At 43.8% G+C, this 17,768-nt stretch overlaps 1 protein-coding gene across 1 annotated transcript in view; it reads left to right on the top strand.

The window, feature by feature from the left end:
- Nucleotides 1–227: 227 nt before the first annotated feature.
- CCNY (cyclin Y) overlaps nt 228–17,768 on the top strand; it is a 457,171-nt gene continuing 439,630 nt past the window's right edge. The window contains exon 1 of the mRNA XM_069211213.1: nt 228–1,107. Within this exon, the coding sequence (XP_069067314.1) occupies nt 954–1,107 (154 nt within the window). The 5' untranslated portion in view covers nt 228–953. The remainder of the gene's footprint in view (nt 1,108–17,768) is intronic.

The raw sequence follows: 17,768 nt of genomic DNA, 5'->3' as shown, positions 1-17,768 counted from the left end.
TGTGGTGACCAGTCTGAGGAAATAAGTAAAACAAAGAGCAGACTACACAACACTGAGCGAAAAAACATTAACAAACAGCAACGAATACATGCAGCAGTCATAGCGTCCATGCACTATGACAGCGGAAAGTAGAAATGAAATCATTTTGTGGGGACCTATGGGGGATATTCCTTTTGTTTTGCCAAAGACGAACTGAATGTTCTCGTTTACAAGACAGTTCCCCAGACAGAGCCGAATGGGAGCGTGCTTTGCCCTGCGGCTAGGGCAGGGACAAGGCTAGGTTGAAAGGCCTGGGACCGGAACTGTAGAGGGTCCGGTGATAGCGGCCCTCTCTGCCCTTCAGGCCTTTATGCACGGTGTCTTTCCCGGGGGAGCCTACCCCCGCCTGGGCTGCTGCCCGGCGCTCTCCCTCCACTGCTGAGCTCTGGCAGATGTTACCACCCACTTGAACCGGAACCTTTCTGCAGGCAGCCTGTGTCTCCGCTGCTTGCTGGAGCTGCTGCTGGCTCTGCTCGGGAGGAAGCTAGACTGCGCTGCTGAAGCGGCGACGCCAGGAAAAGGCTTTCCCCCAGCTGTGGCCGCTGGTGCCGACAATGCTGCCTGTTTCCCCGACAGAGCCCGCCCTGGGTGGGGAGCGTTAGGGCGCAGCTGCCCGCTTCCCATGCACGCAGCAGCATCTCCAGGCGGAGGCTCTGTGCGCGGCGGCTGCGGGGGTGCCGGGAGATGATGTGTGGCTAAGAAGGGAGGAGCCCCTCTCCCGTCCCCGGGCTCTGCCCATGACCGTGCCCCGCTCCTAGCCGCCGAGGGCGGCAGTCGCGGCAGGATCCGATAAATCAGCGGCTCCTCTCCGGGTGCCAGCGGGGGACAGTGTAACCCCCGCTGCCGGTGCCAACAGCCGAGGGGCAGGGAAGCCTTCAAAGTGGACGCGGGCGGGGAGTTCGCGGGGAGGCACCATGGGGAACACCGCGTCCTGCTGCGTGTCGTCCAGCCCCAAGCTGCGCAGAAATGCCCATTCCAGGCTGGAGTCCTACCGGCCCGAGACAGACCTGAGCCGGGAGGACACGGGCTGCAACCTGCAGCACATCAGCGATCGGGAGAACATGGATGGTAAGAGGAACCACCGGGCTGTTGTGCATGGAAAGAACACTTAACACCCTCCCACAACTCCCTGTTGTGCCAAACAAAGGACCCGTGTCATTGTGTTCTTGGTATGTGTGTGATAGGTTGCAGGCATGTACTCCGACTCCATTGACAGTATATGCCTGGGCTCTCCTGGGTCGCGCTCGAACTGTATCCCATGATGGAGGGAAAGGCGAGGAGGTCACAACTTACATCATTGTACTGGACAGACAGCCGTGTGTCTGTGCCCTATGGTTCAGTTGGCTGATTTTGGGCGTGTTTACGGGCTGTGCGTTTCCCTTAGAAAGGCCTGGCTGGAAGTGTCCACCCTAGTGTGCGTTTTGTGAGTTGAGATGTTTCTTGTGACAGGTTACTTGTGATCCGGCTGTCAGGTAGTTTGCTTGTACTGTACCGTAATCAGAAGCATGACATTCTTTATTTGTTTTGTGTGTGTGTATGATAGGCTCATGTAAGGGCCATCTGACCATAGGACACAAGCTTTGCACTGGCCTGTGACTGTAAAGGGCCTGGGGTTCGTGGTCTGTTCTGAGCTGTTTGCATGCTAGGTTACAGCCGTTTTGCCACAGTGACTCGTGTTCCTGTGTGCCTGAGGGCTTGTGGCCTTGCTTAAAGGCCCATGCGATGTTTTAGGCGTGGCATTGTTTATCTGAGATAGGGTGTAGTATTAATTCAGTATCATAAGACCAGTGACAGGCATGTATGCAAGCGTGTAGGTACAGCACACGTTTATTGCACATGGCACAACGAGTATAATCGTTATTGGTGAAAGGTGATAGACTCTGCTTGTGCCTGGTGGTTCTGGGGCCTTGATGAAAACAGTTAGGGAGAGGGTGTGATGGGATTTGAATATTCAAACGGGCTCTGCATATCCTTCCCTCTTATGGCGACCTGTGCCTGAACTCAATTCAGGGCTCAATCTGGAGAGCGGAAGGTGGGATTTGATGCATGTTCTGTTACGTCAGAGCCACTCATTGTCATTGGTATATGACCTAATATTAAGTTGGTTGCGTGTGATAAATCAGTAAAACTCTTCAGTTGCAGAGCGAGGGCCCCGGAGTTTAGTGACAGGATGGCGTACAGGTTCTGCACGCTAGTGAGGATCGTGACAACGCTTGTCCGAGCGTTCATCCAGTTAGAGCAAAGGCCGCCCCCGCAGGGGGCATCACGGGCCAGCGCCATAACGGCCGCCTGGGACCCGGAAGGAACCGGTTCTGCTGGTTTTTAGTATCATGTGTTATGTAAAAGAAAAAGCAGCCACTTTTATCCACTACCAAATGTGGCATGTATGTATGATTTATGCGCGCTACTGGCACAGTTGCACTATCATGTCAAATAACTGGAGTGAGACAAGTGCGGGAGTTAGTGCTTTTGTGGTTTGGTCGAAAGGTGACAAGCCTTGGATATGATCTGCCGAGCTCGCTTGCAAAGCATTATCTCTCTATTTTATTGGCCACACATATTGGGCTGATGCTCTTATACTAATCCACGTTTCTACTGCCAGGAGAAACATTGCCCCTTTTTGTTTTTCTTTAACTGTTTTAGAAGTTAATGCATGTTTAAGCTCAAAACCCCTGTGTGCAATAGCCAAGTGGAACTCATTATTGGTCTGCTGATTGTGACATTTAACATTGCATTGCACGCATCTCGAGGCATAGCAACCGAGCATGCACAAATTGCTTAGTACCTCACTACTCCATGGCGGCCTTTAAAGTTGGGAAGACGCTTTCTGTGTACCTTACCGGTGTATGCTACAAGAGAGAGAACCGATGTCTATAAATTTAGCAAGCAAGCAACGTGTTTCTGAAAACGTTTATAAATGTATTTGTGTAATGGCACGAATACATTATACTAATGGTTTCTAGTATTGTCAACCATAATTATACATATTTACTATACATTTATAGATTAGCACCCTGTAAGGAAGTGTAGTGCATTTAGAAAGCTTAGAAGGCTGGCCCCATCCGCTCTGATTTTCCTGCATTTGAATTCAGTAAAAGCGACGCAGGTACAAGGGGCAGGCAGAGACGGGGTTGGCCTGTTTGCGTTTGGACTGTGGCTGGTACTACTAGCCTTCTTGCCCATATGCTTTCGGGCTTTAACGGCAGCTAATTGTCCTTCCCCTCATTGTGCACTTGCGATTTCTGCCCAGGCCATAATTGCGGACGACAGGAACGGTGGTAAATGCTCTCTGGAGAGGGTATTGACCTCCTGTAAGAGTCTGAACAGTTGCAATAAGGTAAATAACCACAGCATTATATTCTTTCAGTGTGCCTTGATTTGGTGTTATGCAGGCAGTTTTTTTGTTTGCATTTACATATATATATATATATATATATATATATATATATATATATATATATAAGAGAGCTGTATGACCATGTGTGATTGGTCAAATCATTATAAACCACTGTTAAAAAGTGACACGGTTTTATGGGCATCTCTGGCAATCAATTTGAAAGCGCTATGCAGACTAAGAATATGAAACATGCCGAGCATAAGGTCACTTTGACCGATATTGTCAGCAGAACTGGTGAATGAAAGGTTCATATTGGTAGTTGGCAGCGTTTCCCATAACTCATTATTGCCTTTTAACTACACTCCCTGGGATTGCTGCTGTCCTCAAGGCTTACCGACTTGCTTTTTGTATTTAAAATATGACACCATCAACTAGATCAGGATTTTAACCAAAAAGACTTTGAGTTATGGAATTTCCTGTCGAATAATTAACGTGATGAGGATGGGCCTATAAATCCCAGCAAGCAATAGCTGTCGATTACAAAACAGGAGTGACTGAGGGCCGCTTGCCAACTATAGATTCCCATAGCGTCGAAGAAAGCCCTCCTAGTTGTGAAAAGACTAGAGTTCAGATGAGTGCGGTTAATAAAATCATGTTCACACTGACTCTTCTTAAAAATAGTACCCCTGCTAAAAGCAATACACCCCAGTCACCAGTGTTGCAATTGTTCGTGCATGTGATTTGAACAGTCACCAATGTTGCAATTGTTCGTGCATGTGATTTGAAGGCGCTGCTTCACTACTGCTACTTCTGATCGGGCTTCCAGGATTACATATGGACTCCTGAAGGGGCCAGCTGAAGGTACAGGCTGGCAGAGAGAAGTCGTGTTAATGTTTTGCTTTGTGGGCCTCTGATTCTCCACACCGTGGTGTTTTGGCCTTCAAACTGATTCCTGACACGCCGATATTGCTGAATTTATCAGCGCAGTTCCTGTGAGGTGGTTGAACAGGCAGGTCTTAGACTGTTTACAAAATTGCAGGTGGAGAGAGGTTGCATTTATATTGACGGTGCCTTGAAAGGAGGTCACGGGAGGCTTTGGGATCTTTTGGTAGAAAGCGGGAGCTGGTTCATGGCTGACTGTGAAAGGAAGTCGGTTGCTATGGCGCAGTTGTTCTACACGGTAGGACGTGAATAATCAGATCCTTTACACTATAGACGTGAGTGATGAGTTTAGGCAATAGAAACCAAGCATTGGCACCGAGGACTGCTTTGAACTCCAGCGATGGATGCTTGTGACATCACAGTCCGAGGGCAGCCTCGGTGAAGAAGCGCGCGGGAAGCCAGTGACAGATTTACTGGTTGCCTCTTAAAAAGCGTCTCCTTCTGTCAGCACTGCACAGTCTACGACTGCAAGCACGGCAAGGATGAGATGCAGTCTCTTACTTAAAGTTTCTGTCACCAACATAAGTCTTGTAGAAAAAATAGCTCCTATTGTGTTCTTTTTGTGCGCTCACACTCTCTAACACGCTTTCAGCAACTCACTCTTAACATTATTCCTCTCATGGGCCGAATGCAAAAGTAACCGTACACACTCTTATGAAGTATGCTCAGAAGGTCTGAGATTCTCACAGGTCTGGAAATGTGTCGCCCCCTCCCTAGCCCATATGCCAAGGCTGTGCAACATTAAGAATCCTTATTCTGCCTATATCCACCTACTTTACATTCGTTTCATTAATAAACATTTGACATTCGAAAAATAAACTGAATTAATTGTATAATTTTTGAAAAATTTCCAGCACCACCGAAGCTTCTTGATTCCCAGGCAACGGGAGCATAATGATAAAAAGATCTGGAGCAGTACTGTGGCAATGTGGCGAAAATGCAACGTTTTTTTCTTTCAAATTAATAAGCTATATATTGTTTGAATATCGCATATATGTAAACGTGCGCTCCCTAATATATGGCCCTGTTTAGCTTTAGAGGCGTTGAAAATGCTCTGTTTTACGTGTTTATAGGCCTTGTCATTTGCGATTTGGGCAAGACTCCTAGACCATCATCACTGTCCTGGTGAAACATTAGCCATCTAAAATTTATAATGCGTGAATCTAGTTGTAGGCTCTAAGCAGCCTGCTGCTTCAGTCTTCCACTCATCTCTTGTCCTTTTTATTTCTAATAAACCTTTATGTACTACAATAAATATAGTGTAACATCAATACAAGCATCCCCTGTCATGTCATCACTATTGTTTTAGGTCACAGCCTACCAGACAGCGCGTCTGGTTTGCTAAAGACATCTTGGGGACTTTCAGAAAGTTGACCTAGGAATGCATTCTGGTTGTTGATTACCATTGACTTCAACTTTCTATTTGCTGGCTTTATTTGCTTTAGACTCTTCAGGTTCAGTTTGTCCCTCCTGTTGCCTAAACCGTTTTTTCTGCATCCTTTCAAGAACTCGCTTTCTGTTAACAGGATTTTAAATCGTGTTCTTAGCTCAACTCATGTGCTTTGCTTCAAAGATCGAAGTCAATTGTCAGGTGCTGCCATCAAGGGGTGCTTGTTTACTTTTTTCTCTGACTTCAAAGTGAGAGGATATATGTCACAATCAAGCTGGATATTGGGGGTAGGAAAGGTATTTTTCTAGCATACAACATTTAAATTAACTGTGAGTATTTCATAAACTATCAGAATTATGAATGCCCAAATGAAGCAATTGTTTTGTTATTTCTGAAGTGTTGGAAACTGTAAGGAAATGCCTCCTTGGCATGGTTACCCACTGACTTTTTGCCTTTGCTGATGCTAAGTTATGGTTTGAAAGTGTGCTGAGGCCTGCTAATCAGGCCCCAGCACCAGTGTTGCCATGCCAACCTCACACTGCCTACAGGTATAGATAAGTCACCCCTCTAGCAGGCCTTACAGCCCTAAGGCAGGGTGCACTATACCATAGGTGAGGGCACAAGTGCATGAGCACTATGCCCCTACAGTGTCTAAGCAAAACCTTAGACATTGTAAGTGCAGGGTAGCCATAAGAGTATATGGTCTGGGAGTCTGTCATGCACAAACTCCACAGCACCATAATGGCTACACTGAAAACTGTGAAGTTTGGTATCAAACTTCTCAGCACAATAAATGCACACTGATGCCAGTGTACATTTTATTGTAACATACACCCCAGAGGGCACCTTAGAGGTGCCCCCTGAAACCTTAACCGACTATCTGGGTAAGCTCACTAGTTTTAGCAGCCTCCCACACACCAGGCATGTTGCTGGCCACATGGGGAGAGTGCCTTTGTCACTCTGTGGCTAGTAACAAAGCCTGTACTGGGTGGAGATGCTTCTCACCTCCCCCTGCAGGAACTGTAACTCCTGGCGGTGAGCCTCAAAGGCTCACCCCCTTTGTTACAGCACCCCAGGGCACTCCAGCTAGTGGAGTTGCCCGCCCCCTCCGGCCACGGCCCCACTTTTGGCGGCAAGGCCGGAGGAGATAATGAGAAAAACAAGGAGGAGACACTGGCCAGTCAGGACAGCCCCTAAAGTGTCCTGAGCTGAGGTAACTCTGACTTTTAGAAATCCTCCATCTTGAAGATGGAGGATTCCCCCAATAGGGATAGGAATGTGCCCCCCTCCCCTCAGGGAGGAGGCACAAAGAGGGTGTAGCCACCCTCAAGGACAGTAGCCATTGGCTACTGCCCTCCCAGACCTAAACACACCCCTAAATTCAGTATTTAGGGGCTCCCCAGAACCTAGGAAACTAGATTCCTGCAACCTAAGAAGAAGAGGACTGCTGAACTGAAAACCTGCAGAGAAGACGGAGACACCAACTGCTTTGGCCCCAGCTCTACCGGCCTGTCTCCCCACTTCTAAAGACACTGCTCCAGCGACGCGTTCCCAGGGATCAGCGACCTCTGAAACCTCAGAGGACTGCCCTGCATCTAGAAGGACCAAGAACTCCCAAGGACAGCGGCTCTGTTCCACAAAGACTGCGACTTTGCAACATAGAAGCAACTTTGAACCAACACACGTTTCCCGCCGGTAGTGTGAGACTTTGCACTCTGCACCCGACGCCCCTGGCTCGACTTGTGGAGAACAAACACCACAGGGAGTACTCCCCGGCGACTATGAGACTGTGAGTAGCCAGAGTTGGCCCCCCTGAGCCCCCACAGCGACACCTGCAGAGGGAATCCCGAGGCTCCCCCTGACCGCGACTGCCTGCTTCAAAGACCCGACACCTGGTAAAGGCACTGCATCCGCAGCCCCCAGGACCTGAAGGATCCGACCTCCAGAACAGGAGCGACCCCCTGGTGGCCCTCTCCCTTGCCCAGGTGGTAGCTACTCCGAGGAGCCCCCACCCCTTTGCCTGCCTGCATCGCTGAAGAGACCCCTTGGTCTCCCATTGAATCCTATTGCGAACCCGACGCTTGTTTGCACACTGCACCCGGCCGGCCCGTGCCGCTGAGGGTGTACTTTCTGTGTGGACTTGTGTCCCCCCCGGTGCCCTACAAAACCCCCCTGGTCTGCCCTCTGAAGACGCGGGTACTTACCTGATGGCAGACTGGAACCGGGGCACCCCCTTCTCCATTGAAGTCTATGCGTTTTGGGCACCACTTTGACCTCTGCACCTGACCGGCCCTGAGCTGCTGGTGTGGTAACTTTGGGGTTGCTCTGAACCCCCAACGGTGGGCTACCTTGGACCCAAGTTTGAACCCCGTAGGTGGTTTACTTACCAGCAAAAACTGACAAACACTTACCTCCCCCAGGAACTGTTGAAAATTGCACTGTCTAGTTTTAAAACAGCTATATGTCATTTTTGTGAAAACTGTATATGCTATTTTGCTAATTTAAAGTTCCTAAGTGAAGTACCTTTCATTTAAAGCATTACTTGTAAATCTTGAACCTGTGGTTCTTAAAATAAACTAAGAAAATATATTTTTCTGTACAAAAACCTATTGGCCTGGAATTGTCTCTGAGTGTGTGTTCCTCATTTATTGCCTGTGTGTGTACAACAAATGCTTAACACTACCCTCTGAGAAGCCTACTGCTTGACCACACTACCACAAAATAGAGCATTAGAATGATCTCTTTTTGCCACTATCTTACCTCTAAGGGGAACCCTTGGACTCTGTGCATGCTATTTCTTACTTTGAAATAGTACATACAGAGCCAACTTCCTACAGAAACAAATATTTTAATGATTTGTTTTGCTAATATTAAACTAGGTGATGCAATTTCCACATCTTTTAGTCTGTGCACTGTATAGTTTTATTAGTAAAACTGTAGGCAAATGTGGTGATACACTCTATGCCACTTAACGCTATGCCTCTCTACTCTACTCTGTACCACTCTACTCTATGCCAATGCACTCTTCACCACACCACTGTGCTCTTCACCACTCCAATCTAGGCCATTCTAAATATACTCTGCAGCACTGTACTCTACGCCACCGCACTCTATGATAACACACTCTATGCCAATGTACATTACTCTGTAACATTCAACTCTGTGCCCCTGCACTCTGTGCCAGACAACTTTACACCACTCTAATCTACTCGGCACCACTGCACTCAATGCTACTGTACTCTACACCATTGCACTCTATGACATTCTACACAACTGCACTCTACCCTGCAGCACTTCACTCTATGCCACTTCACTGTACTCTGAAACAATCTACTCTATGCTACTGCACTCTACACCACTCTGCTCTGCGCCACTCCATTCTCTGTCACTGCCCTCTACGCCGCTACTCCTAACCACTATACTTTCCACCAATGCACTCTACACAACTGCACTCTGTCACTGCACTCTATGCCACTGCATTCTACTCTGCGTCACTGTACTCTAGGCCACTACTCTCTACACCACTGCACTCTGACACTCTACTCTGCAACACTGCACTCTCCGCCATTCTACTCTGCACTACTCTACTGTATGCCACTGCACTCTGACACTATACTCTATTCCACACCACTTTATGCTACTCTGCTTTGCACCACTGTACGCCACTGCATTACATGCCATGACTCTGCTTTGCACTCTACAGCACCGCATTCTATGCCACTTGGCTCTACGCCACTGCTCTGTGCATCGCTCAGCTCTATGCCATTCTACTCTGCCCCACTCTATGCCACTCTACTCTACGCCACTGCAATCTACACCACACTACTCTATCCTGCATCACTCTACTGTGCGCCACTCCACTCTACTATGCACCCCTCTAATGTACGCCACTGCTTTCAACAATGCTGCCTTGTACACTGCTGAATTCAGTGCCACCGCACTCAGTGCCACTGTATCCATGCCACTATACTCTGCAACACGCTACACCAAGGGACTCTACATCAGTCCACTCCACTCTATGCCCCTCCAGTGTATGCCGCTCTGTGTGACTCCACACTATGCCACTCCAATATTTGACACCATCTGCCACTCCCCTCTGCAACACTTTTCTCCACTCTTCGACATGCCACTCTTCAGCACTCCACACCACTCTCCTCTATGCCACTAACTTTTAGCCATGCTGAACAGCAGCCGTAAGCCCAGTTGAACAACAGGGCTCAAACGCATTGGCAAAGCCAATAGCTTTTGCATAGGCGAGACCTGTTGGCTTTGCTAATTGTGGTAATGGTAATGTTTGTAGGCCTTTAAGAAATGTTAATTAGTCACTGGAAGCACTTAAGTCCTTAACAATAAAATCAATATATGTCAATGATCAGATCCAAATAGTCCATTAATCCATTTTAATTCTGAGTTATACTAAAAGGTTGAAATCTAATATTCTGTATTTAGTATGCAAATGTCTCCTTCTTCTTTCTGTACTCGCGTAGTGACAGGCCCCGATACTTTGTTTCTATTCACTGCTTATAAAGTAAGGACGGCGCAACGGGGTAAACAATATATTGATCTTCACAGAAAGAAGGAGATATTTGCATACTAAATACATAATATTAGATTTCAACCTTTTAGTATAACTCAGAATTAAAATTACAATTTAGAATAGAAAAACGAAATTTGAACACATCAGCTAAGAGAAGCCTTGATGAGGTCCAAGGGGAGATAAGTACCCGGACGAAACACGTGTTGGCTTGGCTGTGATTGTTAAAAAGAAAGATTGAAGAAGAAGAAGAATTTCTCAAATGGATTAATTAACTATTTGGATCTGATCATTGACATATATTGATGTTATTGTTAAGGACTTGAGTGCTTTCAGTGACTAATTTACTTAGGGACAGCCTTAGGGCTTTCCAATTGAAGGCTGTTTTGGGGAACAACCTTGGATAGCACCGTCCATTAGATATTTCAAAAGAGATTTATTAGTGAACACCCTCTTTTCTAATAATCCCCTTTCGTAGTTCTTTAAGAAATGTTAGAATGTGGTATTGGAATGTCAATGATGTAGAATAGTGGGATGTTGGAGATTCAGTAGGTTGGCAGTTGAAGAGAAGGTTTGGTGTGAGGGGCTGTATGTATATACTTACTTCTGAATAAACTTACTACTTCAACTACCTGCCTGGAGTATTACTACAGAATTGGCGACAAGCGACCTGGGAGCCCCTACGCCAACCGCTGAGACAACATGAGAATATAAGGAGTGCTCAGAGACAACATGAGAATATAAGGAGTGCTCAGCGACAACAGAATTCGAGGGGAATGAGGTATTGGAAAGTGTTGCATACCTGAAAAAGCTGCGTCTTGATTTTTGTGCCGGAGTCATTTGCAGTTTAGAGGGGCGCAAGCTAAGGGCGCGACGTCTGGAAGTTGAGCGCGCGCTGACAGGAGCAAAGCGAGCGAAAGAGCAGAGCGAGGACAGGAGCAACACGTGACGCTTGGAGGGTCAACACAAGCTTATTGACGCATGGAGAGTTGACGCACTCTAATTGGAGCAACGTGTGACGTATGGCAAGACGATGGGCGCCATTTTGGATTGGTCTCATATTTCATTGAACGAGGATTATACACAACGGCAGGATGAGTAAACAGGGAAAACGTACAACGTGTGTGGCGCCGTTCTGGATTGGTTGCATAATACATGTTTTAAAACAAAATTTTGCAGAATCGCAATTTGATTAACATTTTTCTAAGAAATACACTTTAATTTTACAACAATATAAAAAGGCATGAGTACTTTAAATTTAACCACACCGCAACCATTTCTTCTGGCTAAAGGTGAACCCTCAATGAGATGGCAAGAATGGAAAGAGTATTTTCTAAATTATACAGAGACATTTGAAGAGTAAGAGTTTTCAGCAGAAAAGAAAAATAAAGTTTTGCCACATTGTATTGGTCCAGGGGGACTGAAAATTTACAATGACATGGATAAAAAAGTTAGAGTGGACGGAGAAGGGGATATATTCAGCCAAGCCTTGAAAGACTTGGATGCACATTTTTCTCCATTTATATTTGTTGCTGTGGATCGATATACATTTTTCCAGTGGAAGCAAGGTAAAACAGAGTGTATGGAGGAATATGTGGCTACGCTTAAACAGTTAGCTAAAACGCGTAGGTTTGGGGTGTTACAAGAGGAATTGATTCATGATCAAATAATAATGCACACAAGCAATCCAAATATACAGGATAAATTATGGGTAAATGGAGAAGCACCGTTAAAAGAGGTTATTGCGCTGGTGAAGAAAGCAGAACTTACTGGGCTATGTGCCAAAGCTGTAGAGAGTGAAATACAGGAATTTAAACAGTTGAACATGGTAAAGGGGGGAAAAGACTTCACTAAAAACAAGACAGGTAAAGAAAGAAACAAAGAAGAGAACAAATGGAGTAATTAAAGTGACCGCAACAAGAAGTGTTATCGGCGTGCAAGTACGGAACACCTAGCCGATAATAAAAAATGTCCTGATAGAAATCAAAAATGTTCAGTTTGCAAGAGGATGGGGCATTATGCGAGAGTGTGTAAAAGCAATATGAACGTTAAGATTAAATATATTCAAGAGGAAGTACATTCTCAAGAGAGTTCGGATACTCAGGATGAAGATACAGATTCAAGGGGTGTATTTTGCATAGAATATTATATGCTAAATATTGAACAGGAAGGAAGAAGGAAACCGTTGTGTGACATAGATATGAGTGGTGTTATGATAAAGGTGATGGCAGACTCTGGATCACCATTTACTATTGTTGATAAGAATGTTTGGAACGATAAGTTCCAGAAAGAGGGTGGTGATTATTTAGAAAAAACAGATGTAAAAGCAAAGAGCTACACAGGTGAAAAAATAGAGTTGATAGGATATCGAAACATGGAGCTTAAGTTTAAGGGTAGGAAGGCGGTATGCAAGTTATACGTGGCAGAAAGGGGTCCTTCAGTGTTAGGGTGGGAGGACCAAGGGAAACTTAGTATTATTCTAAACCCAACTGTGCAGATCCTGTGCTGTCTATGGAAGGCGAACAAAGTACCTCGGACAGTACGCAAATGATAAAAAATTGCTCAAAGGTATTCTCAGGAAAGGTGGGATGTTTGAATGACCTTTGTCATAAAATAGAGATCAAGGATGATGCTAAACCGTGTGTCCATAAAGTACGCTATATACCATTCTCTATTAGAGAGGAGGTATCCCAGGAATTGAAGAAGTTAGTGCGAGAAGGTATAATAGAACAGGTGGAATCAGCTGCATGGGTTTCTCCATTGGTGGTTGTAAAACGAGCGAAGGAAAAGTTAGCCTATGTGTGGATTTAAGAGAATTGAATAAAAATATATTGGTAGATCAATTTCCCATACCAAAAATTAACGAAATGTTTGCTAATACTAGAGGAATGAGTTGGTTTTCGACATTAGACTTAAAATCTGTTTATCATTAGATGAGGTGACATCCTGACAGTAGGAAACTAACAACATTCATTACACTATTTGGATGTTTCCAATTCTTACGAGTACCTTTTGGTTTAGCCTCAGGTGCCACAATGTTTCAGAGGGTAATGAGTAATTTATCAGAGGAAATCTGTGGTGTAATGTTTTTCCAGGATGATGTGTGAATAATGGGAAATACAAAGGAGGAGCACGATGAGAAACTAAGACAAGTTTTAGAGACGTTTGAAACAAAAGGTCTGACGACAGAATACAAAAAGTGTAAAATAGCTGTGAGAAATGTGAAGTATTTAAGACATTAAATAAGCGGAGAAGGGATAAAACCAAAAGCAGAATTAGTGAGAGCTATTCAAAATGCTCCAGCTTTGCAGAATAAAGATGATGTGAGAGCTTTTTTGGGATTGGTAGAGTTCTATGCGAAGTTTGTAAAAGATTTGTCAGAAAAAACTTACACTATTAGACAACTTTGTTAAAAAATAAAGTGAAGTTTGTGTGGACTATTGAATGTCAGAAGGAGTTTAAAGTACGTAAAAAAGAAATAAGTGAGGCACCATTTTTAAAGGGATTTGATGCAAGTTGTAAAATATATATCACCACAGATGCTAGTACAAAAGGACTGGGTGCAGTTTGTCACAACAAGATCAGGAGAATAATGAATGGGTGGTTGTTCTTGCGTCACAGGCTTTAACTTCGGCAGAAGAAAAATATTCTGTTATAGAAAGAGAAACTCTTGTGTGTACATGGGGTTTAGTCCATTTTCGGCAATACTAATGGGGCTATAGAGTAACATTGAGAACAGATCGCAAACCATTGACCAGAGTGCTTACTACGTTGGGTTTACAAAAAGCTTCACCAAGGTTAGACAGGATGTCGATTAAGTTATTGGATTTTAATTATGATGTGATATTCATACTTGGGATCATAAATAGAGTAGCAGATTTTTTGAGCCGTATGCCTATACCAGTGGATAAGGTTGACGAAAGTTAAGCCGAAGAAGAGTGTGTGGCAATGTTGTCTGATGATGGAATGATGGGGATCGATGTACAGGAATGGAGAGATGCAATAAAAAAAGATAGAGTTGCAAAAGACTTTGGGCTATGTGAACAAAGGTTGGCTGGAAAAAAGACATTTAAATCAAATTGAACGCAGTTTTTGGGAAGTCCGGTGTGAATTGAGTGAGGAACAAGGTATGTTGTTGAGATGTGGAAAATGTGTACGTCCAGAAATATTGCGAGGTAAAGTTATAAAATTCTGCCATGAAGGACAGCTGGGCATTTCTAAAACAAAGTCAAGGATTAAAAATACATATTGGTGGCCAGGTTTGGACACTGATATTGAAAGATTAGTGCGTGAATGTGTGGAATGCAGTGGATCTGATAAAGCGCAGAAAACATTCAAGCCACCATTATGTCCCGTGTAGTGTCCAAATATGTCATGGGAAAAAATTGGTATTGACATAATGGGGCCAATAGAGAGTGAGAATTTTGAAAATAAAATACTTTATTGTAGCGATAGACCATTTTACAAAATGGACGGAAATAAAAGTAACTGATAAAGTATTCTGTGACGATGTGGTACGATTTCTTGATGAAATATTTATGACGGAAGGTTTACCAAAATACATTATATCGGACAATGGACCACAATTCACAGCGGAAGCATTCAAACAATTTTTGAAAAGGAATGGTATCGTTCATAGGCAACTTCAGTGTATCACCCTGAAGGAAATGGTTTAGTGGAACGCTTTAATCGGGTCATAAAAGGGGCCATACAGCATGCCATTAGTAGTGGGGTGAATTGGGAAGTGGAGATAAAAAAAATTATTTGGTTGTATAGAATAACTCCCAGTAGGAGTACTGGAGAAAGCCCATTTGTGATGATGAGGGGTGGAGAACCTATGAGTAAGGATTTGGCGTGGTTGCCAGGGAGCAGAAGGGTAGAATGGTCCCCTGAGAGAGTAAAGGGAAAGATAATAGCTTCTAAACAAGCATATAAGGATTGGTTCAGTAAGAAGCAAAATGTTAAATTAGTACCAATTGAGGTTGGATCGTGGGTTAGAATAAAAAAAGATGGTAAAATACGCAAAGGTGAAAGCAACTTTTCAAAGCCCATGAAAGTGTGCAAACTATTTTGTAATTCTGCATTATTGAGTGACGGGAAGGTATGGCATTTGAGTCGCATGGCAAAATATAGACAGGAAAATGGAGAAATGAGAAAGAGAAATTATGATTGGATGGAAGATAATGGTGGTTTAACAAGGAATGACAAAGAAAAGGAGATACATATGAGAAAGGCGAATAACCAGAGTGTAAACGAGCGTGAAGTTGGAACTGCGGACAGTAACAAAAGTGGTAGATTTGGTAGATTGTGTAAATATAACGCAGGTCAATTGGGTGTTTGAACAGTGTAATAGAATAGTTTGGAGAATTGTATAATAATAGAGTATTAGAAACAGGTATAGGAACTGTGTAATACGGTATTGTAATAGAGTGTAAAAAAAAAAGTAGAGTATTAGAAATAGGTATAGGAGCTGTGTAATATGATATTGTAATAAAGTGGTTAAAAAAAAATTGGAACATGTTTGTAATGTTATTAAATTGTAATGTTATCAAAGAGGGGAGATGTGTGGTAATGGTAATGTTTGTAGACCTTTAAGAAATGTTAGAATGTGGTATTGGAATGTTGGAGATTCGGTAGGTTGGCAGTTGAAGACAACCTGGGAAGAGAAGAGAAGGTTTGGTGTGAGGGGCTGTATGAATATACTTACTTCTGAATAAACTTACTACTTCAACTACCTGTGTGGAGTATTACTACACTAATACTTGTTTGTACTCAAATCGTTGCATCCTGACTTCATTAGCATCCCAGAGACCGCCTCTTTTTTCATCAGCCAATCAGCTCCCTTATATCTTTACAGAAAGCTGTTCTGTGGTTCCAGGTGCTGTCTATTTCTTTCTGCACTGTGACCTCACTTGCTCTGTGATGGTCCTGATGGCCCTTAAACAGAGGCAAAGAGAGAGTTGGCCATTGTGCAGCAGAGCCATCAGCACAGTGAGACCAAATTAGAATTTAAAAGATTGAGCAGCAAAGCCATCGATTTCAAAACCTTAAGCCTTTCTTAAGCCTTTCTTAAGCCCTTACATGAGAAGGGGCAACAGGAAGGTAGGTTAGTTCTGGGATTTCATAGTTTATAGTTAGTCGTGTCAATGTGTTATTGGAGCAGCTGAAGGTGGATGGTAATCGTACCGTTGGTGATTAATGTTATAAACCAGTGGACAGTTTAGACCATTACATGGAGCAAAACCTGCAGGGAAATCCAGATAAGATGTGTCATGCATGCTCTGAGTGTTTGTTCCTCATGTATTTTACTTTGCTGGTTGGTTCAGTTGAGCCTTTGAAGGGGCACATTTTCCGAAGTGACTTATTAGAAAACACAGTTGTGGTGTAAATGTGAGATGTTTGAATTACTGCATAGTTTGTCATTACCATATATTTCGAATGACTCCGTACTTTTGCTTGTCAAATGTATAAATATTACATCACAGCATCGAAAAAACATGACTGCCGTTATAGATTTAAAAAAAACTACTGGTAACTGCATCACAAATACTGAACAACCTGTGTTAAGTTGTTACAGCAAATTAACCACCATAAAGCCGATGCTAACACTACACCTAGTAACTGCAGTAGTGTTAATACTGTATCAGAAGTTTTCTCCTGGATTTATTGCGTGATTCTAGTTTTGGGGGGGGCGGGGCATTGCGGTGGGGATCTGGGGTAGGGGTCAAGTTGGAAGCGAGTCTGTACTGCGTGCTACGAGTTTCAGTCGTTAGGAGTTTGGGATGTTGTAAAATTAGCCTCCCTACTCTAATGGTCTAACAGACATTCTTCTTTTCCGACGCATCACTTGTGAGTTGTGGACATATTTTTGGTTGCATTGTATCCTTAATACCTGCTCGTTCAAATTAGGTGTGGCTTTGTAATTTTTGATGGGATTCATGGGTATATTTGCTAAGTTTCTTTATTCCATTGAAGCAAACCCCTTATACATGCAGCAGTGATCGAAGACTGGCTTGTTTTCTGTTTATAGACAATAGGTGGTAAATGTATTTATTGAAAATGTGCAAACTCCTATTTAAAAGATGGGGTCTCATTTGGAGGTATTTTGTTTGTAACTGAAATTGCAGCAGGACAGTGCTAAAGACTTGTGACTTGTGTGACATGATGGCAGATGTGAATTTTGCACCTTGGGCGAGTTCAAACCCTCCTATGTGCTTTCCAATATAGCAAAAGAACACATTTTGTCCTTTTCGGGCCACAACAGAGAGTTGGGGCTCGGAAAGACGTTTTTATCAGACATAACGTGTTTTTTTTTATTGGTACATACATTACACTAAAAGTACCATTCCCTCACCATCGTTGTATTGTTATCTCCTTTACCTTGTTAAGTTTCCCAACTCGGACCATAGTCCTACCTTTAGTTTAACTTTAGCCTTCCCTATTCCTAAACCTTTGCGCACCCCTAAACCCAAATCTATTTTTTTGTTGCACTTATACTATGTTTAAGCCTTTTCGATACCATGGTG

The sequence above is a fragment of the Pleurodeles waltl genome, chromosome 10, assembly GCF_031143425.1.
Source record: "Pleurodeles waltl isolate 20211129_DDA chromosome 10, aPleWal1.hap1.20221129, whole genome shotgun sequence".
In the NCBI taxonomy this organism is placed as follows: domain Eukaryota; kingdom Metazoa; phylum Chordata; class Amphibia; order Caudata; family Salamandridae; genus Pleurodeles; species Pleurodeles waltl.
The sequence above is the reverse complement of the archived record's forward strand: the minus strand, read 5'-3'. Positions and strand labels throughout refer to the sequence as shown.